Genomic DNA, 20,025 nt, shown 5'->3' on the forward strand with positions numbered 1-20,025 from the left:
GGCATAAAAGATGCTACTTTTAGTTGTCTTATACCCCATTCCTCCATTCTATTATCACTCCAACAGCTGCATTGTTTCGGTAAACAGAGTCCGTGCAGAATTTAACAACCTGATCCGCAATTTGAATTAAACCCATGAACGGCGACGATTTAACAGAATCGTGCCTCTCGCTGTAGCAACTGGAACCCGCAATTCTGCCGCGTACGCAGCACTGCTTTTACTGCCTCCCGCGCCCCAGGCTTAGTTTTCCAAAAAGTCTTAACTGTCTTGCTAACGGATACCGAACACATTTTAAAACAATCCCCGCTTTATTTGAACGTGAGAGACCCGGTGTATATCATCTCTGCTGCTGCTCTGACCCTCAACTCGTCCTACAGCCATGGCTATTTTGCGCCGAAGCCGATCGAGTTCCAATCTGGACTCGACGGGCGCTTCTGCGCAAGTGGGTCGTCTTGGCAAAGGGCCGTTGAAAGGATGCCGCGCAGACAGAGCCGCGCGGCCCGCCAACAGAGCCAGCGGACGGGGAATCCTCGCCAGTCACGTCTCGAAGCCGGGGAAAAGAAGGGGGGGTCTGGAGAGCAATTGCCCTCCGTTGGAAGCGGGGGGGGGGTTTGCTTGTCCCAGCAGACAGCCTCTCTCTAGCGAAGTCTTATTTTCCCCGAGCAACAGGAGACCTAAAGCATCCAAATCTGCAACTGAACCCCTGTGGCAGCTGCTTTTTCGGCACACAACTCCTCGTCTCTCCTTATTTCGGTCGTTGCCCCCGCCCTCCCCCCCCAGCTCAAAATCAGGTTGCCCATCAGCGCCGGCTCCACGCTCCGCATCTCTGAGGCCCGCGGGAGTTAGTTGCCGGTCTCCATCTCTCTCGTTCTCCTTTTTCTTCGCCCACCCACCAATATACACCCAATTTCACTCCCCTGGCTTTTCTCCACACTGCCAAACAATAGGAGGAGAGTGGGGGTGAGGGGAGAAAGGCGACGAGAGAGGAAAGAGGAATCCCAGCAGCTCCTCTGCCTCCCTGCTGTTTTGATCCCCTCCAGGAGGAGATCAGGACGGCTCCCCGGAGGTGGGAAGTCAAGAAACTCCGCTCCAGAGAGCTGCTGTTTGCTATAAATCCATCATCCGCGGAGACAGGTTGCGAGCTCTGGAAGGGAGCTGGTCGAAATGCATTCCTGCGCCAGTGCGCAGGCGCGGGCAGGCAGCACCCTGCCTTTTTTTTTTTTTTTGACCAGGTGAGCTCCTCAGGCAGGTAAAAGAAGGCTTTGCCTAAAGAGATCGCAGGAGAGGCAGGCGGGCAGATCACTCCTTCCATGACCGGCAGGGACCTTGTGATAGGCAGCCCGGAGCCAGAATGTCACTCCTTGCGAAAATGGGAGACTGGCAGGTAACGCGATTTCTCTTCTCTTCTCTCCACCCCCGCCCGCCTTTGCTTTTCTTCCTCGTTTTGTCTGGGGATAAGGATAGGGAAAACTAGGAGGCTCGGATCCAGACCCAACAGACGAAGAGCGACTTGGGGTTCCTTTCTCGGGGCATTTTGGGGAGGGCAAGCCACCTAATAAGGACAATTCACAGCGCGCAAAATTCTTTGCGTAAAGGAGAGCTTTGATGGCTGCTCAACAGGTGGGGGAAGAGAGCCCACGGAGCAGCAAACGGCGCCACGGGCTTCCTCGTCCACGACAATCGCCCCCCACCGACATTTCGAAAGAAACTTGCCGCGTGATCGCTGTTGATGTCAAACCACCACTGATCTGGCAAACCGGTGGTGGAGTTCTCCTGTAAACTGGTTCTCTTTATGTTGGGCGCCGAAAACTAGTTTGTGTGAAATGTTTTTAAAATGGTTTTAATAGACCCAGCCTAAGTTTTGCAGGAGTTCTAACTCTTTAAAGTGCTCCAATTCTGAGCACTTTAAAGGCGAACGCTGCTCCGCGCTAGACTAGGCCTCGCAGGCTTTTACTGGGTGAAAGGTAGGGGCCTTCTTTTCCAAAGGGGATCAGGGTTGGGAAACTCTCCCTCTCCGCGTCGAACTTCCATGCTCAACCTGTGGCCGAACTTGCGCCGCTTCCTTGTGGCTCGCGCCTTTTTTTTCTGATTTCAGGCCCCGCAAGCAGGGAAAAGTGAACTCGGTGCGCCATTGAAACCAGTGGCTTTTGCTCTTCGGGTAAACGATCCCGAGGAAGTTAAAATTCAGCTCTTACCTTCGGTTCCTTTTATTCCGAATGGTTTTTCAGTACTCCAATTATCCCTTGGGAACGACCGTAAACAGGGAACTTCACTGGAAAGGTTTACCAGAAGCTAAACTCTCTCCAACTGAAAATCTCCAGGGACTTAAGAGTGCTTAACTTTGGCTGAGTCATGGAGAGCAATCCTAAATCTTTAAGGCATTTGCTGGGGGGGGGGGGCACACACCTGACATTTGTTTGAACGGAGCATGATTTACCTATAAGAAACCTGATCCTAAGCACACTTCCGTGGAAAATGTGTCCAAATGAGGCTGGATTAAAGCTAAGGTCTTTTGTTTTGTTTTCCTATTTTGTCCCTATTTAACAGAATGGCATTGGCTTAAGTACAGCTATGCAGATATTGATCGGGTCGCAAATAGTGTATGTATAGTATTCTGAGCCTAACCCCCTCGGACTGATTCCTCCCTCCCCCCCACCGCGAGACGGGTAGCCATCCAAGTAGATCTTATTCCGGACTAGTCCCAGTTTCATCTTAATCATGCTTTTCCCATAGCGCCGTACAAACACTACAAACAGTATGGCGATTGTCACAAAAGGTGTGCGCTTTGCAGCACCCCTCCCCCACTAATTCTAAGGAAGGAAGCGCCACTGATTTCAGCTCAAGGGGACAGAAGACCCCAAGCGATTGGTTAGGACCCCGCGTTTTCCTTATATTCCCAGGGCCGGCCATTCTTTCCACTTACTCCCAAGTAGTCGCCTCGCTTTCGACCTGTGGCTCTGAAGTCAACTGGGACTCATCCAGCCGCTATCAGGCGGGCAACAGAAGGAAGGCGCTGCGAGGGAGAGGGAGGGGAAGGCGACGCGGCGCTTTGAGGCCCTTCGCTCGCTAATCTTTATAGATACGCGCGTGTGAGTGCGCGCGCGAGTGTGTGTGTTTAGGTCGGTTTTCTGCAGCCACCTGGTGAACTACTACCACTAGCTTCGGTTCCTGCGAGGGCTTGAAGCTCTGTCCGGGAATGCAATTCCCCGAGTCTTGCAAAAGCTGCACGCCTCTAGCTCTCGGTTGGGTTTCGCAACCGCCGAAGTCTTCGGCGGGAGGGAGCACCCAAAGCTTTGCGAAGTTCCCACACGGCTGTGCCGTCAAGGAGGCCGGTTGGACGGATTCCCTCTCTCTCCGCCAGCGGAAGAGAGAAGAGGAGCGGAGAAAGAGAGAGAGAGATCCACCCCCTTCTCGTGCGTCCGTGCAACCCTCAGTAGTATTGAGTTGTGGGGGGTGTGTGTGTGTGTGTGTGTTGGGGGGGGGAATCTTCCACTCCCGTTAGAGCCTGGGAGCCCAGTGGCGCAATCGCCGCTGGAAGGCGCAGGGCCGCGCGCGCGCGCACATTAATGTGCCACCGAGCGCCCTGGCGTCAAGGCAATGGGCGTTTTAGACGGACCCTAGACTCCTACGTATCGGAGGGAGACCGCGCCTTCGTCGGAGTGGCCTCTCTCTCGCCACCTCCCCACAGCTCCCTTGGAAGTGGACCATCAACGGACAGCGCACCGACTTTTTTATTCCTAGGAAGAGCCCAGAGTTGGCGAGGGAGCCAGCCAGGCGCGGTGGTCCTGCAGAATCTGAAAAAGGGGGCTCACCGTTTTGTGGCCGTCCAGAATCTCTGGGGAAACTCGCCGTTTCTTGGATCGTCCAGAATCTCTGGCGCCGTGGCGTTGACTTGTAGATTTTTTTCTCTCTCTCTCAAAAAAAAAAGAAAATCCCTTACCATCCCGATCTACAAGCTGCTTAAGCCGGAACAAACCTGAGTCGATGCCAAATTCTAAATTATCCAGTGGACCTTAATCCAATTTCATCCGGTTTAACTGGCTTGGGTTCTCCTTTTGGGGGAACTTCAGAGTCTCCCAGACAGGCGAATTGCAGTGCGTTTCCCGTGCAAAGGATGCCTCTGCCTCCTTGGACCTGTAGATCTCGCTGTGGTTCAACAATAGGAGCGCATCGCGGAAGGTTGGTTCTATTCAGGAGGCTGGTCTCGAATTGCAGCTCTAGGTGGCCTCTTTATCCAGACACGTACAGACCCCAATGAGAATGTACGCATGCCGGTATCTGAATCCGCCAAATGCGACGATTCGCTTGTAAAAGGGCCGGCAGCACACCTGCCTTGACACCTGGTGTCTTTTGATCCTGACCTGCAAAGCTGGGAGAGTAGGAAAGATGTTGCTTCTTTGTCTCAGGAAGCACGGTTTCTAGTAAGGAGGACCCCAACCTGGGCGATCCGAAATGAATCCGGATTAAAAATAAAAAACAGTGTCAGCCACGGCAAAAAAAAACCAACCCAGTCCGAAGGGATCTATTATGAAACAGTGTGTTTGAGCTATACAAAGCAAATATAAGAAAGGAGTCGGGTGTGCACTAGGGGAGCTGGAGAGGAAGGGGGCGCAGCCGTTCCCATGAGAGCGCAAGGTTGCAGTCCTCACTATATTTAGGGGCAGGTTCACATATGCACCTACCTGTCTGTCCCTGGTGTCAGTGCTGATTAAAACAGCAATTCCGGGACCCTGGTCGAACCAGTCAGGATGCTCTGCTCTGCGACCTGCTTTTTAAACATGAATGCTGCGGGGACAGAGTGCTGTTGAGAGAAAAACACTCTGCACATGCTCATGAGGCACTTTCCTTTCTAGTATGACTTCACATGCTCCAGCATCCGCCCCCGGGTTCCGAAAAGAGAGAGCAGGCAGAAGCCTTCGCATAAAAGAGGGTGAGGGTAACGGGAACTGAAGCTGGATCTCGCAGCTCCCAGTTTAAGCTCAGGTGGCATTGACTCCGGTGGTACCACTGATTCTCCCTCACATCCTCTATCCGACGCTAAACACTGCAGTCTTCCGGAAGTAAATCCTATTGCCTGTCTGTACTCGTCTGAATGCGGTCTGCTTAGGATCACAGCGCAATATAGCCTGCGGGATAAGCGTTTATGCCTTTCTTCATGTGGCTGAGAGAAGGGTTTGCATGGGGTTCAAACAGGTAGAGTAGGAGACCACTCCCCACCCCATCCCCCAACTTCCTACACTGTCCACTGTCTCTGCCCTCTGATCGGTTCCTAATACTGTACTTCAGTGGTGCCCTCACAGGGCAAGATTGGGGGTGGCAGAAGAATTCAGGACTCCACTCAGCAGAACGAGTTGATGGGCACCCAAATGCGTCAGGGCACATCTTGAAGTAACGATATATCCCCCCCCCACCAAGTCCATTAACTCCGAAGTCTACAATTCCCCGAACTGCACCGCCGCCTTTCTTAGCTCTCCTCGATTTCTGCCGAACTTATTCCCAAATAATTGCGCTCAGGATCCCACGCTTGGACAATACTGGCGCAGTCTAGGATTATTTGCACGAATGTATCTTTCAGCCCAAGCGTCGCTTGTCCTTAGACGCAAAGAAAACCACACAAAACCATAATAGACTCTCGGTTGTCCCCACGGCGGGGCGGGGAGGGGGGGAGATATTAAAAACCCCAGGAAGTGGGCGTTGTTGTTTTCGTCCCCTAAAAGGAGCTGCTGGTTCAAATCTGGTCCTTACGATGTAGGGGCGAGAACAGGCCTCAGTTTCACGAAACAAAACCCAAATCAGAAAAGGAAGGATGGGGTGCTTTGCTGGGAACTCCTAAACGCCGTAGTGTCCTTAAGTCAAAGAACTGCAACCCTATGGAAAGGAATCCTATCGAACTCGGTGAGATAGGACTCACTTCTGGGTAAACACGAGCAGATCAGGGCTGCGCGGGTAAAACCTTATCACAATCGGGAGTAAACTAGCGCCCCGCCCCGCACACTTGTAAATGTGCATAGGATCGGGTTGCACATTGAGATCCGTTCGCGCCCATGGGAATGTTCCTTTTGACACCTTTGCAAGTAAAACTGCATCTAGTTTAAAGTTTAAAAGTTATTCAAAGAGGAGGGAGAAAGGGAGAGGAAGAGAGCAATTAGACAGCAAAAGTAAGAACAGAAGGATGTGAGAACGAAAAAGTAAATGAACTCAACGTAGAAGATCGCAAGAATAGTGACTTTAAAAACACACATACGCCCCTCCATCACAATAAACCCCTCCCCTCCTCTGTCTCCCCTCCCTCCCTCTCGCCTGCCAAGAGTCCTGCTGTTTAAAAGTAGCTTAGCCCAACCCAGCCCAAACGCGAGGGTGGCGGGCGTTTTCTTGGCTACCTGAGTCCATTCGCGCGCAGGTTGTTGCGCAGCGGAGCAATTGGCCTATTGTTGCTATGCTAATGAGGCGATTAGGCTGTTGGTGAAAAGACTCGCTTGGAAAGAAAAAAGGGAAAAGTTTCGACCATTAGAGGGAGATCTCCGAGCGGGCACGGGAGATCTCCTCCTCCTCCTGCTCTTCCTCCTCCTCCTCTTCCTCCTCCTCCTCCTCCTGCTCAAGCACTCCAGCGGGCGCGCTCTGCATGCCAGAGGAGAGCGCAAGGCAGGCAGGCAGGGCAAAAGAGCCTCTTCTCTCTCTTTCTCCTTCTCTCTCTCTCTCTCTCTCTCCCTCCCCTTTTCTCTTTCTGACTCTGTCTGTATCGGTCTGTCTCTCTCGTTCTCTCGCCACGCCAATCCATGAAAATGCTTTGGAAACTGACGGATAATATCAAATATGAGGAATGTGAGGTAAGCGCTTTCCCGCGGCTGGGGCACACATCAGAGAGGATCTCGCGGTCCCCCGTCCCCCAATCCGTCCAGCCTTCCCCACCCACGCTCCACCTAACAAACAAACAGAAAACCCAGCTGTTTTGGGGGAGCACCTTGCAGCAGCTAGCGATGTCGTTGGAAGACCAACTTCTGCGCTAGGCGACCGAGCAGACTTCGCAGCTGGAGAGAGGGCGCCTGTGGTGGGTTTATACCTGGGTGCCAGGTGGAGGAGGCTAGGCGTTGAGGAAGGAAGGGGGTCCTTAGGCAGGGTGGGGGTGGGGGAATCGACCTCCTCGGCCCAAGGAGACCAGAAGGAGATAGGAAGCGGGTGGGGTGGGAGGAGGAAGCCCAGGCAGATCTTTCTGCACCAGTGCTGAAACAGTTATTGAGGAGAGGAGGGGGAGAAGATGGAATGGATGAGCACGAATGAATGAGGACGATCGAGACGACCCTCGAGTCAGCAGAAGGAGCCCCAAGATGTCCTAAAGGGGACTGCCCCCGACAGAGGTCTTTTTGAGCCACAAGTTCTGCTGAGGCGCACTGAACGACTTTTTTCTCTGGTTTGGACCGTTGTCACTTCCGCGTCAGATCTTGCTGGCTGCAATTCTTCTCAGCCAGTTGGTGAGGGTTTTAACGACTTGCTGGGCTTTTAAGAGCACGCCTTTCAAACTCCAAAAGCCTCCTCGAAGGCTATTGGGAGATGCTCCTCGCACAGGTAGTGTGGAACAGAGACAGAAGCAGATCAGGGGTGCCTTCTGCGCGCGGTGGCAGAGAAGATGCTTGCTCGTTCCTTCGCTTTACAAGACTCTTGATATTTATTAGAGGTATATAAAATGTAACTAGAGATGATGTTGGAGGTTGATGAAGGAGACGGAGAGATGCATATATGTGATGTCTGATGTTGATTATTATTTTTTTAAAGCCAGAGAGGTAGGTGCATAGACAGGCATAGATGGATAGGTTGAACCGCTAGGGTGACCTCAAGGATGCTTTTCAAATAAACGCATCTTAGAGTGGCTGTGTACAAGAGCTGTACTGTTGAATACTTTAAAACATTTGTTTCCCTGGTGGGATTTGGTGCTTCAAAACTCTGTTTTGCAAGTTTTTCTTTTCTATCTCAATCCAACGGTTTGGTGAGCAACACATTATTTCTCTTTGCGCGCACACACAAACACACACAAATACACGCACACTTCCTTAATTCTGTGCACAGAATAGAATCTGACAAGCGCCAGCCTGGAAGATTAATTAAGAAAACAAATGTGGGTTGGTGCTGAGATTTATGGCTCCTTTGGAGAGGCGAGCCTGTCTACAAATGTCAGAAACTGAGAGTAGGCGGCATGCAGATCTCATTCTCACTTTCTCTACAGAATGGAAAAGGATGTCTGGTTCTCTCCCTCTTTTTCACCCACCCGTCCGGAAAAAAGCCGTTTTTAGGGCGAAAGCCGTTCGCTTCTCAGTGTCGAAGCGAAGTGCACGTGCGGTTGTGGATTTGCTTGGAAATGGCTTGTGTTGCTTCACATGGAGCTGATAAACAAACCAATCCAGCGGTGAGGCTTCCAGAGTAGGCGAGGGTGGTGTGTTTGGAGAGCTGTGAGTGCTTAGGCGCGATTTTCTTCTGTTAAGAGAAGGCATCGCTACGGTTAGGGCGGTGGCACAACGCTTGAAGCTGACTAGCAGCTCTTGAAATGGACTAGCAACGCAATCCTAGATGTGCGCGCAATCCTAGACGTGCATGGGAGTTAAATGGGGTTTGCTCTCAGGTCAGTCGGTGCAGAATTGCAGCTTATGGCTGCAGTGACACCCGCCCACTTACGCAGAAGTAAGTCCCATTGATCCTAGTGGGATTCACTTCAGGTAAACATACATAAGGTACTGAGTGCTCCAGAGTTCGGAGGAGATGGGCTTGATTTCAATTTTATTTCTAAAGTCTGTCTGTGTGGGGGAGCAGCTTCTGGAACGCGGTAGTGCTCTTGAGCTGGACTGAACTTGCTTCGGCGTTTGCTTAATGCGCTTGGCTTCGGATGGCGCCCCAAATCGCCGTTGCAGGAATTTGGCAACATAAGCAATCGTAAGAGAGGGTGTTTCGGCGGTGAAGCTGCAGTTCTCCTGCTTTTCTCTATATGGAAATAGAAAGTCGGGAGGTAACTGGCTTACAAAAGCTGAAGGTGCATGCTTCTCTCCCCGCTCCCCCCCCGCCCCCTATCCTTCTCCACTCGGCGAGGTGCGCTCTCCGGGAGTTTTGCAGGGACATGCTCGGTCGGCGGCAGAGCGCCTGTTGTTATGATAAGTCGGCAGCAGCAGCAGGAAAAGTGAAGCATGCCTGTCACCTCCCAGGATTCACTGGCTGCGAGTTGCCCAGCCAGTTGAGCGGGTTGGGCCGAGCCTGGGAGCCCCAGCTTGTCCGGGCCAGCCAAGCGCCAGCCGCCTCCCTTTTTCTTTCCCTCCCCTCCCCCCCGACAGTCTTCACCACCCCTTTTCCACGATCCTCAGCCCCAAAGGGGAAAAAAGGGCTCCGCGGGGTTCCCGAGAGTAGCTCCGCCGCCCCGATTCCCGTCCCCTCCGCCGCCACAACCTCTGGGAGAACGGAGCTCCGAAAGGGCGGCGGAGATTCCACGCGCGGAGCAGGGAGGGCCCTTCCCCTTCAGCCCGGGGCTCCGGCGAGGCCCTGTTGTTGCTGCTGCCGCCGCCGCCTCGGGCCCTCGAGCCATGGACGTGACGCAGCAGGACGCCGCCGGAGCCGAGCCGCCAGGCCCAGGAGAGCCGGGGCAGCTGAAAGGAGGCGGCGGCGCCGAGGCGGGCTCCTCCGAGAGCGGCTCCTCGCGGAGCAAGAGGGCAGCTGGAGACGCGCAGCTCTTGGCGCTGCCCTTCGACAGCGCGACCTTCGCCCAGCCTCCGCCGCCCGAGGTGCGCCCTTCTTCGCTTCCCTGCTGCCCCAGGACCTTGCCTGGGCCTCTCTCGCTCCTTCCACGATTGCCCCACCGGGCCCAGTTCTCCTCTTTCCCTGCCTCCTCGCTGCGCTCCTCGCCGGGCCGTCTCTTCCCTCTCGCTTCTTCCTCGTTCACTGCCTTCCTGCCTTCCCCTCTCAGTCTCTTTCTCTCCTCCCCCCCGTGAGTCCCCTGCTGCCCCCTCCCCAAGTTCACCCCAAGCCCCGGAACCCACCCGAGATCTTTCCCCCGGCCTGCCGCTTCTTTCCTTCCGTTTCCCACGCGCGCTGCCCGTTCCCCTCCCTCTCTACTTACCCCTCTGCCCTTCCTTCTCCTGTCCACTCGCCTTTCCTCCCCCCCCCCGCCTGCCTGCCTGCTCCCACCCTCTTGCTTCTGCCTGGCTCTCTCTCTCTCTTTCACTTCTTCATGCCCTACAACCTTTTAAAATGTTGCCCCTTTCCTGTGATTCGTCAGACGCAGCGGCGGCGGCGGCGGCATGGCTCTCTCTCTCCCTCTCCCTCTCCCTCCCCCCTCCCCTCGCTCTCTTTTTGTCTCTCCCTCTCTCTCCGTCCTCCCCCCCCTTTCTCTCGCTCTCCCTCCCCCCTCTGATTAGATACACTGATTCTTCATTCAATGGACGTCATTTAGAACAGCCTCTGCCTTGAGTTGCTTCCTCGCTTCACGCTCGATTTCCAGCCATTCTTCCCTTATTAAGTATTCGTGTAATATTAACAGTCATGAATATCTGCTATTAGGACTCTCGAGGAAAGCGAGTCGCAGATCTCTCCCTCCCTCCTTCTCTCTTTCTCTTATTAGGAGCTCACGTGAAGCAGTCGGAGAGGGAGGGGGAGAGAGAGAGAGAGGTGTGTGGGGGCAACGCACCACACACGCACACACGGATTAAGGAACACACACACACACGCACACACACAACTTTGCACCGCAATAGCATCGCCGGATCCGGCTCTCCCTCGCCTTTTTTTCGCCGCTGCAGATCGCCGGGCGTTTGGGTCAAGTTCTGATGGATTTGAGTCGCGCCGCGTCCCCAGTGCTGCTCGCGGACCAGCCTGGGCGTTGGGCACTTGGTGTAGTCACAGTCTAGACCTGGGCTTCTTCTCCTCCTTTTGTGCGCGTGTGTGAGTGTGTGAGAGAGGAGAGGGATAGGGAGAGCGCGCTGCTCGCGTGCCGGAGAGGCAGAGAGCAAGAGACGCAGGCAGCGCGAGAGAGTCCGAGAGCCAGAGCGAAAAAGAGCCGACTTTTCTCTGCCTTTTTGTTTTTCTCCTGTGCCCTGACTTGGTCCCCCCGAATCCGCGCAGATGTTAGTTCACAGTTTCTCAGCGATGGTGAGTGGCTTTCTTAGCATTCTCTATCGGGGGTGGCGGGATGGGTTGGTCTTGCTTGTGCCTTTTCTCAGTCTTGCTTATTATATGTGTGCGTGTTTCACATCCTGCCAGGGTCTGTCTGTCCTCTCTGTCTTTCCTCTTTTATTTTTTATTTCGAGAATACAAAAAACCCCCAACTTCTTTATTATTGCGTTGGCTGCTGCAAGTTAACTACAGAAATCCTCGTTTCCGCTTCCATGCCCGTCTATTGTGTTGGTGTTTTGGCCTGTTCTGCCCCTTCCCGCTTTCCCCGCTGGATTTCACATCTTTTCCGCTCCTCTCTTTTTCCCGGGGATCATCACGCTCCTTGAGAGATTGAAGTCGAAGGCATTTAACGACATCTTTCTTATAATTCCCAACTGCCGCCCTCGCCCGTCCCCCCTCCTTTCCATTTCTGTGGCTGTTAATTTCCTTTAGTCGTACCTGTGGGCTATAATTTCATAACCTTCCAAGTCCCAATTGCACGCCGGCAAAACCATTTACATTTTCGTTCCTCTTTCCCCACGCGCTTTATTTTTATTTTTGTTTTCTAGTTATTCGCCTTAATTTTTGGACATTTCATTCTTTTATGAAGAATGTGTGTGCATATGCAATATATGTATGTATGTATAGTGTGTGTGTGTGTGTGATATTTTATATTATATCACAGTTCCAACTACCAAAGCAGCACCTTTTTTATGAGTCGTCAATCATTTTTCTTTCTACAAATAACTTATTCAAACCTACATTTTGATCATATTTATGGACGCTCTTTGAAGGAATAGCAGCTCTTTTGGGTGGCGTTGCCCTGGGAATGCGACGACGATACAGGTCCGCTTCTGCACCATTTACAGTCGTTCCCATTTAAAAGTTCCAGGCAGATGAGAGTCTTTTTCGTAAATGGTGTGGGAACGCTTTGGATGGGTGGGGGTGGGGAGAAAGATAGGCTGAATTTTCGAATGAGAAAAAAACCAAATCCCCTCTAAGATTTTCCTCGCCCTCGGATCTGCCGTCAGCGTACGGATTTGGCTGTTTTTTCTATTTATGATTTTCCTTTTGTTGTAAGGAATTTCAACGCCTTTCCGTTTGGAAGATGCTTGGAACCAAATGTTTGCAAATCGCATCCTTTGTGTGTGTGCGTTGGGTGTATAATGGGGTGTGTGCGAGGCCTTCAAACCGTCCTGATTTTGATCTCCTCTCTCTTTCTCTCCCCCTCTTTTTCCTCGTTCCCCAGGACCGTCACGATGGCACCAGCAACGGGACAGCCCGCCTACCCCAGTTGGGGAGCGTGGGCCAGTCGCCCTACACCAGCGCCCCACCGCTCTCTCATACCCCCAACGCTGACTTCCAGCCCCCCTACTTCCCGCCGCCGTACCAGCCCATCTACCCTCAGTCCCAAGACCCCTATTCCCACGTTAACGACCCCTATAGCTTGAACCCTCTTCACGCCCAGCCCCAACCCCAACACCCAGGCTGGCCGGGACAGAGACAGAACCAGGAAACGGGGCTTTTGCACACCCACCGAGGACTTCCGCACCAGCTCTCCGGCTTGGATCCGCGAAGGGATTACCGGCGGCATGAAGATCTATTGCACGGACCTCATGGCTTGAGCTCAGGACTAGGAGACATCCCCATTCATTCGATACCTCACTCTTTAGAAGACGTACCGGTAAGGAGAACTCCGCGCCTGTATCCTCGCGGCGGCTGACACCAGCAATGCCTCGTTCTCCGGCCTGCGATGCGCACATCCCGCGCGCCCTCGGGCTGGTGGATGGGACTTGCGCTGGGCGCACCCAGCCAAATGACCGCAGAGAAAGGCAGCGAGGCGATGGTGTCTCTCCATCCTTTGGCAACCGGGCCGCTTTAATCGCGCCAGCGTCTCCCCTGCAAAAAAAAAAAAAAAAGAATAATAGTAGTAATATCCAGCACACAGTAATAGTTGTTTGCATCTGTCCCTACCACTGCATTAACGGGGAGTTGAGAGGGAGACGCACCAGGGGAGAAATAATCCAACCAAAATAATCCTTGACGGTTTTCCCCCCATGCCCAATGACAATGAGTGGGAGCTATAGGGAAGGCCGTGCAGTAATAGTAATAATAGTAGTAGTAATAGTAATAATAGTAATAGTAATATTAATAATAATAGTATTAGTATTAGAATTAGAATTAATGTGATCCTCGGGCCTTGCCTTCGGTAGGACCCTAGATGTCTTGGGAAAGCAATCAGTCGACCTAAACATGCCTAAGGCTTCATGCATTTCTCGGTCGGGAGAAGAAAGGGAGCCTGCAAAATGAATTGCAAATCAACACCAAACCATTAAAAACAAAACAAAAAAACCACGTTATTCCGGACTGAAGAATTGGCATAGTCTGAAGTGGTTAGCCAGGCGGATGGAAGAAAGAGAATGCATTATTTTTTGGGTGTTTTTTTTAAAATGAATGTCCTTTATTCGTTGGGGGTGAGAAGGTACTAGTAGCTAACAACAGATAAGTAGTCATATTCTGACCAATATCTTTTGGTACCCTGAATATTTGCTGCCCACTTTCTGGAGTTGGGCTCTCTTACTCGTTGAGGAAGATTTCTCACGAAGCCCGCGTTCGGGTCTCGGCCCCTTTGCGATTGAAGAGGGCCATTGTCCGCGGGGAAGCACCTTACGTGCTTGGCTCCAAAGGGGAACTCACCGTCAGAGGTCCCCTTGCCTTCTGGCTCCCCGGCTGAAAAGAGTATTTGAGTAGGCCAGTAATATTATGCAAGGCTCATTATACCAGGCAAAAAGCATTTGCGGGGTGGGGGGGTGGGGGGGAGCTGGTGGCTGGTAGAAGCAGCTCCTGGTATCTGGATGTGATTTTTGCTGTTGTTGCTAAAACGCCACCCCAAATTACAGGATCAAATATTATAACAATATGTCCACTGACAGTTTAATGATTTACAGTTTCATGTTGCAAGGATAATGTTCCGATGGGTTCACCTATTTGGGGGTCATTTTGGAAGCCTTTTATTCCTTCCCGGTTTAGTAAATCATACTTGGAGGTGGTGTTGAATAGGGGATTTCGTGACATCCCGCCCTCCCTACGAAACCGATTGTTACCTTCAGTTGTTTTGCAACAAACGCATGCATTCCCGTGTGTGGGAATTTAGGGAACGGTTGGGGATGAAAAGAACAGAACAATACGCAAAGCACGTTTGGGACAGGCTGCGGTTCTTAAAAATACTTCTCTATATGGAAACGCCTTTTAAATGGCCGGGATCTACTTCCAAGCGAAAGGAGTACAGTTGAAACCAATGGGACTTCCCAACACATGTCAAGATGTAAACGATTTTGAAGCTAGCAGCTGGGGTTTCGGTTCTTGCAAGGAACATGAGCTAAAATATATTCCTCTTTCGGAATTTCGTTTTGTTCAAAGTCTATTGCAAAGCGCAAATTGCATTTGACTGATAAATACATCCCATTTTATTCCCTGCTCTGGCAAGAGATGACTTATCGCTGGCACGTTTTCAGAAAAATCAGTTGCCAGCTAGATTAAATTCCTACTCCTCACGCCCGCCCTTAAACTGAGCCGGATCCACAACCCAGTTAAGCTGGATCACCTAGCTTTGAGTTGTGGTTCCATTAAGCAGACAAAAGTGGCATGAAACTGCTTTGGCAATTGAACACACACACACACACACACACACACACACACACACAGAGAGAGAGAGAGAGAGAGAGAGAGAGAGAGAGAGAGAGAGAGAGAGAGATCGCTTGTGGGGTTGGTTGTGAATCCCTTTATCAAGAAATGTGGGTCACAGAAAAAGGGTCATTTTCAGTGTCCCCGTTGCTGCCGCAGTTAACCTTTCCTAGGAGCGAGTCCTCGGTTCTGAAGACATGCTAAGTCGAGGGCGAGAATTATTTAAGCATAAATATCTCGGCGGGATTTTAAAACCTAACAGTCGGTGGCTTGCGTGGACTCTATATAGGTAGAGGAATCAGACAAATAAAAACGTTACGCCCCACTACATTTACTTTATGGGTTTGGGGCCTCCTGCTTGAAGGGATCATATTTCCCTATATAGTTAAAAAAAAAAGACCCCCAAAGAAAACTGCAGCGTTAGTCATTTCTGAACATTTCTCAATTTAATTATGCTCAAATCCAGAAGCACTTTAGGCAAGTTACAAATGAGAGCATTGAGTACAATAAAACCCGTAATAAAGCAACTTCGTACCATCCACCCGGAATCATTGAGATCAGGCACAATTAACAGGAGCATAAATCCAAGGCAGAATGGAAAATGTTAGGCTCGGTATTATTGCTGGACAGAGACAGAGAAGGAAGGGGGGAAAAGGGGGTTTGGGGGTATCTCTGCGCGCCGGTCGCCTGCAATTTTTGCAACGCGGCCGCGAAATGTTCTATATCTCAGCAGCGCTAGTGCTAATTTGTAAACACAGACAGACACATTAGATTGACTGTCAGGTTGGGAATTAGAAAACACGATTTTCATTTTACTTTCTAATCACGTTTCGAAGTCGAGGGCGCGCCTCGCGAGCACGCGGGCACACACACGCGCGCAAATCCATCTGTAGGAGAATTAAAAAGGCATCAGCCGAATCTGCTAGTGGACAATAGAGCCGCGAGCGGGGCTTCATGTTGTTGGGTTATTCAGCTAATATAAAGCTGGCTTCCTTTCCCCTCCAGTTCGTTTCCCCCTAAAAAATGTCCTCACCTCTGTGCCTCCTTCCCAAACGGATCATTCTGCTTCTTGTCCCTGGTTTCCATTGTATTTTCCCCTCTGTTCTCTGTGCCCAGTGGTGGCACAAAATTACCATTCTGAAATCTCCAAATCACCTTTAATCACTTTTTTTTTAATACTGCCAAGACTAAGACACTAGTCCTGTGCACATTTCCTGGGGACACAATTGCAACTTACTTCCGAGTAAACATGCATAAGATTCCGTTGCGTGGCTGCAAATAGACGCCCATATTTGTAGCCAGCGGGTGTTACTTGCGAGTAAATATGTACAGCGTTCCCCTGCACAGGCTGCAATCGTGTGCATGCGTTTTTGGAAGTAAGTTGTATTGAAACCGATGCGGCTTTACTGTCGAGTAAACGTAGCGAAAAGACTGAGCTATTAATTGTAAGATTCCAACAGCCGAGCCAAATGCCCCATCCCGATTAGACCTGGGGGCTGTGGTTAAAATATTGCCCCCCTTTTGTTAAATCCTTGCACGATAATGCATCGAAATGAAACATTTCCGCACTGCATATATATCCATATCTGTTTGTGTGTTTTGGATCCAAGTACCGTAAGGCAGAAACATTAGAAAAAGAAAGAAAGAAAGAAAGAAAGAAAGAAAGAAAGAAAGAAAGAAAGAGAAGCAGCTTCGTAACATGTTTCTTTTGGTATGTTTAAATATTCACATCCTTGTGTATCCCTTTTGTTGCAGCACGTAGAGGACCCGGGTATTAACATCCCAGATCAAACTGTAATTAAGAAAGGTAAGCCATTTCCCTTTAACATTCCAGGCATGTCCTCACAAGCTCGGTGCTGTTGCGGAGAGAACTTGATAAAGCCATTGTTCCCCTCCCCTCCTCACCCCCTTCCATGTAATTCACAACAGGCTTTTGAAAGTGGACAACGACATGGACAGTCCTGGTTGCAAACCACCTTTCACGCGAGCCCAAACGCGCCGCGATTTTTGTATGTGTGCCATTATATTATCTATCTTGAACGGATCCAGGTTTTAATTCTTCCTAATAATCCCATCCGCGGTTCGGAACTGACTTCGAATTTCTACAGTGAAATTATCTCTCGTGACCAGAACCCCGCACCAACCCTTTCCAGACCCTAGTCTCTCTGTCTCTCCCCCCCCCCAACCCCCACGGCGGACTTCAGGTTTATGAGATTGTTCTGAATTGTTTATATCAGTAGGCTTTGTTGTAGCAAGCGAGCTAAGGATATGGGAAGGGGGCTTTGGTGTTGTCTCCGCGGCGGTGGCTTCCGCTTGTTTCTGGAATAGTCCCTTCTGGGTTGTTGTTGCTGCTACTGGTTCTTAATGGTGTGCTGTCGTTGGGTGTCTAGAAGACAGAGTGCTCTCATTCCCAGCCCCTTTCAAATGACTTTGCAAGGGGTTTCATGGGCTTGGGCTTTCCTTTCTTGGTTTCTCAGTGTTGGCAAGGGAGCGAAACGATGGGCTCCCCTTTTGGGTACTGCTCGGAAGACTGCTGTTGGAGAGAGTGAAGCTCTCTCCGGGTTGAGCGCTTGGCTATTATTCGCTGGGAAAGGGGCGCGTGTTTGCCTTCGCTCTAGCGGAGTGTCTGGGTATTTTAGGCACCGCCAGGGTCTGATGCTCTACAAAGCTTTGGAAACCTCAGCACTGCCACAGTGAAAGCTAAAGTTTCACCCACCCCACCCCCCTCAATCTGGGGAGCTTTTGTCACGTCAAATTAGATGTGCAAGGAATAAATCTTAAAGAGATGCTCTTTCCGAGTCGACATGATAATTGGCTCTTTTATTAGTAATCTCAAGAGTTCGTTTAACTCCTATTGTCTCTATTAGCCTCCCCAGAGCTATTAATGTCACAAGTGATCTATCCAAAACCTAGATATCCTCCCCCCTCGCTCCACCCTTTAACATTTGGATTAGGCCCACTAAAGTGAGGATGTGAAACGGGGGTGGGATTGGGAACGAGGGGAAGAAGCAGATGATGACAAAAGAGTAAATATTTATAGTGTAACCGGCCTGGAACGTGAGCACAGCGCCCATCGCATGCAAAGGCGGCTGCCCTTATTTTTTCACTTATGCTTAGCCAAGTTGGGAAACGAAAAATAAGGCTTGCTGAGTTTTGTGCTGGTCCTGGATATCTTCTAACAAAGCCCTAGATCTTTCTGTCTCTTAAGGGGAAGATATGAAGGCGGCAGCAGGGAGGTGATTTGTTTTTGTTTTCTTCCCATTTTGAGAAGCAGCTCTTTAAGGATCTAGGAAGTTTCTGTTTTCCTATTTTGTTTTGGCTGCGTGCTGCTTCTTCTTTTAAACAAAGCGCTCCACTGTCACGTTCTTTTAACGATAGAAACCGCCTCCCTTGTTTCACGCTTCCCAGTGTGAAAAGTTGCACGCAGAGAGGCTGCGACACTCGGCCCAGTTTATTTGAAACACTTGGAGACAGCGTGTGTTGGGGAAGCGGGGAGACTACTCTAGAACAATGGCACGCTTAGATGTTCCAGAACCGGTTAAGGTGCATTGTTTGAACGTCTCCCTTTTATCTCTAAAAGGATGAATGTAACATCTCTCTGTGTGTGTGATATAGCGAGTATGGTAAGTGTTCATCAGGCTACCAGCTTGAGAACATTAATTTGGCTCCAAGTTCCAGCGAGATCCATAGGACTTAGATGCCCCTGGAACCGTTTAGCAGATGAGAGGCAATTCCCCGTAAGCTCCGCCCCCTCCTCTCCGCTTGACACAACCCCCGCTTCTGATTGGCCTTTCCCCCGAAGGGGGCGGGCGGAGAACAAACCAGCCCAGACGCTCGCCTTGTCGGTGTCCCTGCCTCATGCCAGCTCCTTTAAAGAAGCTTAATTCAGTTCAAGGCATAGTCAATATACATCGGGATGCATCAGGCTTTTCAGCCAGAGATTGCAAGCCCCTTGAGCTTTCACCTCCCCACAATGTCTCCCCGCCCCCAGAAACAAAACAAAACAAAACGTGGCGTGCTCTGTAAATAACATCTTGGGTTGAGTCAGGTGGTGCAGCTGCTTGTTTGCCTGTTTATTCGGTGGCATTTCAGAACAGGCGGCGGAGTCTGGGCTTTCAGGCCTTCGTGTCGTCGTCCCCCATTCCCTTTCTCTCTCCTCGCATAGGAGCCAATAAAATATCTGAGATGGGCCTGGCCATTCAAATGGTGTGCATGTGCCGTATCCTGTGATCGATTATGTATGTGTGTGGGGGGCTAACCTGCCCCCGCTCCCCCGAGTATTTTATTCGAGTTGGCACCCCTCCCTCCTCCTGTGCAACGTGCCTTCGGCCTTCATAGTAAAAAAAGCGAGGGGTAGGAGGAAGTGGTGCTTGGAGCTGGGGGGGGGGGGAGAGAAAGAAAGAAGCAGCCGCCAGTCAGCCAGCCAGCCGCCCCCGGGGTTTTCCAGCGTCCCTTGGCGCGGAGGACAGTGCCTGAGGGGGCTCCTCTTCTTGCCCGCCATAGTGGTCGACTAAGCGCCCCCCTCCTCTTCATCCCTGTCGTCTTCCATCTGCCGCCACCTTTCCTGGCTTGTTGTTGTCTTCTTCTTCTCCGCCCCACACCACGAAGTTTATCCCGAGGCAGCCCCTCCCCCTCCCAGGCGCCCCTCCCCCCTCAGGCTGCTGGCAGCTGCTAATCCCCTCAGCATTTGTGCACTAACGCGGCTCTCCCTCCCCTCGCCCTCCCCTCTTCCTCTCCTACCCAACCCGCCCCCCCTTCCCGGACTCTGCAGGCCCCGTGTCCCTGTCCAAGTCTAACGCCAACGCCGTCTCCTCCATCCCCATCAACAAGGACACGCTCTTCGGCGGCGTGGTGAACCCCAACGAAGTCTTCTGCTCGGTGCCCGGGCGCCTGTCCCTCCTCAGCTCCACCTCCAAGTACAAGGTCACGGTGGCGGAAGTGCAGAGGCGCCTGTCCCCGCCGGAGTGCCTCAACGCGTCTCTGCTGGGCGGAGTGCTTCGGAGGTGAGGCAGCCCGAGCCGCGGAAAACGAGGCCGGGTGGAGGGGCGGGATCTCTTTTTGGAGGGAAGGGAGCCGATTGGAAGGGACCGTGCGCGCGACTTGAGGTGGTAGCGCATCGTCCAATCACTTGCTCGCCCAAGGGCGCCACTCCTCCACAGTTCTGCCAGTGCTTAATTCCCAAGCTTCGAAGCACCATTGCTCAATGTGCATCCCCCTAGG

General features: G+C 51.5%; 1 protein-coding gene across 4 annotated transcripts in view; it reads left to right on the top strand.

Annotated features, from left to right (window-relative positions):
* The first annotated feature begins 1,264 nt into the window (after positions 1-1,264).
* Positions 1,265-20,025, top strand: part of TFAP2A (transcription factor AP-2 alpha) — a 29,290-nt gene continuing 10,529 nt past the window's right edge. Inside the window, exons 1-5 of one of the 4 annotated variants that reach the window (XM_053396927.1) lie at positions 6,520-6,827; positions 11,092-11,118; positions 12,371-12,805; positions 16,561-16,612; positions 19,577-19,808. In XM_053396927.1, coding sequence (XP_053252902.1) covers positions 6,777-6,827; positions 11,092-11,118; positions 12,371-12,805; positions 16,561-16,612; positions 19,577-19,808 — 797 coding nt within the window. In that variant the 5' untranslated portion in view covers positions 6,520-6,776. Of the gene's footprint in view, positions 1,385-6,519; positions 6,828-7,681; positions 9,756-11,091; positions 11,119-12,370; positions 12,806-16,560; positions 16,613-19,576; positions 19,809-20,025 lie in introns of those variants that run through there. The other 3 variants (XM_053396929.1, XM_053396928.1, XM_053396926.1) reach the window with 3 other exon arrangements.

This window comes from Podarcis raffonei, chromosome 7, assembly GCF_027172205.1.
Source record: "Podarcis raffonei isolate rPodRaf1 chromosome 7, rPodRaf1.pri, whole genome shotgun sequence".
Taxonomy (NCBI): domain Eukaryota; kingdom Metazoa; phylum Chordata; class Lepidosauria; order Squamata; family Lacertidae; genus Podarcis; species Podarcis raffonei.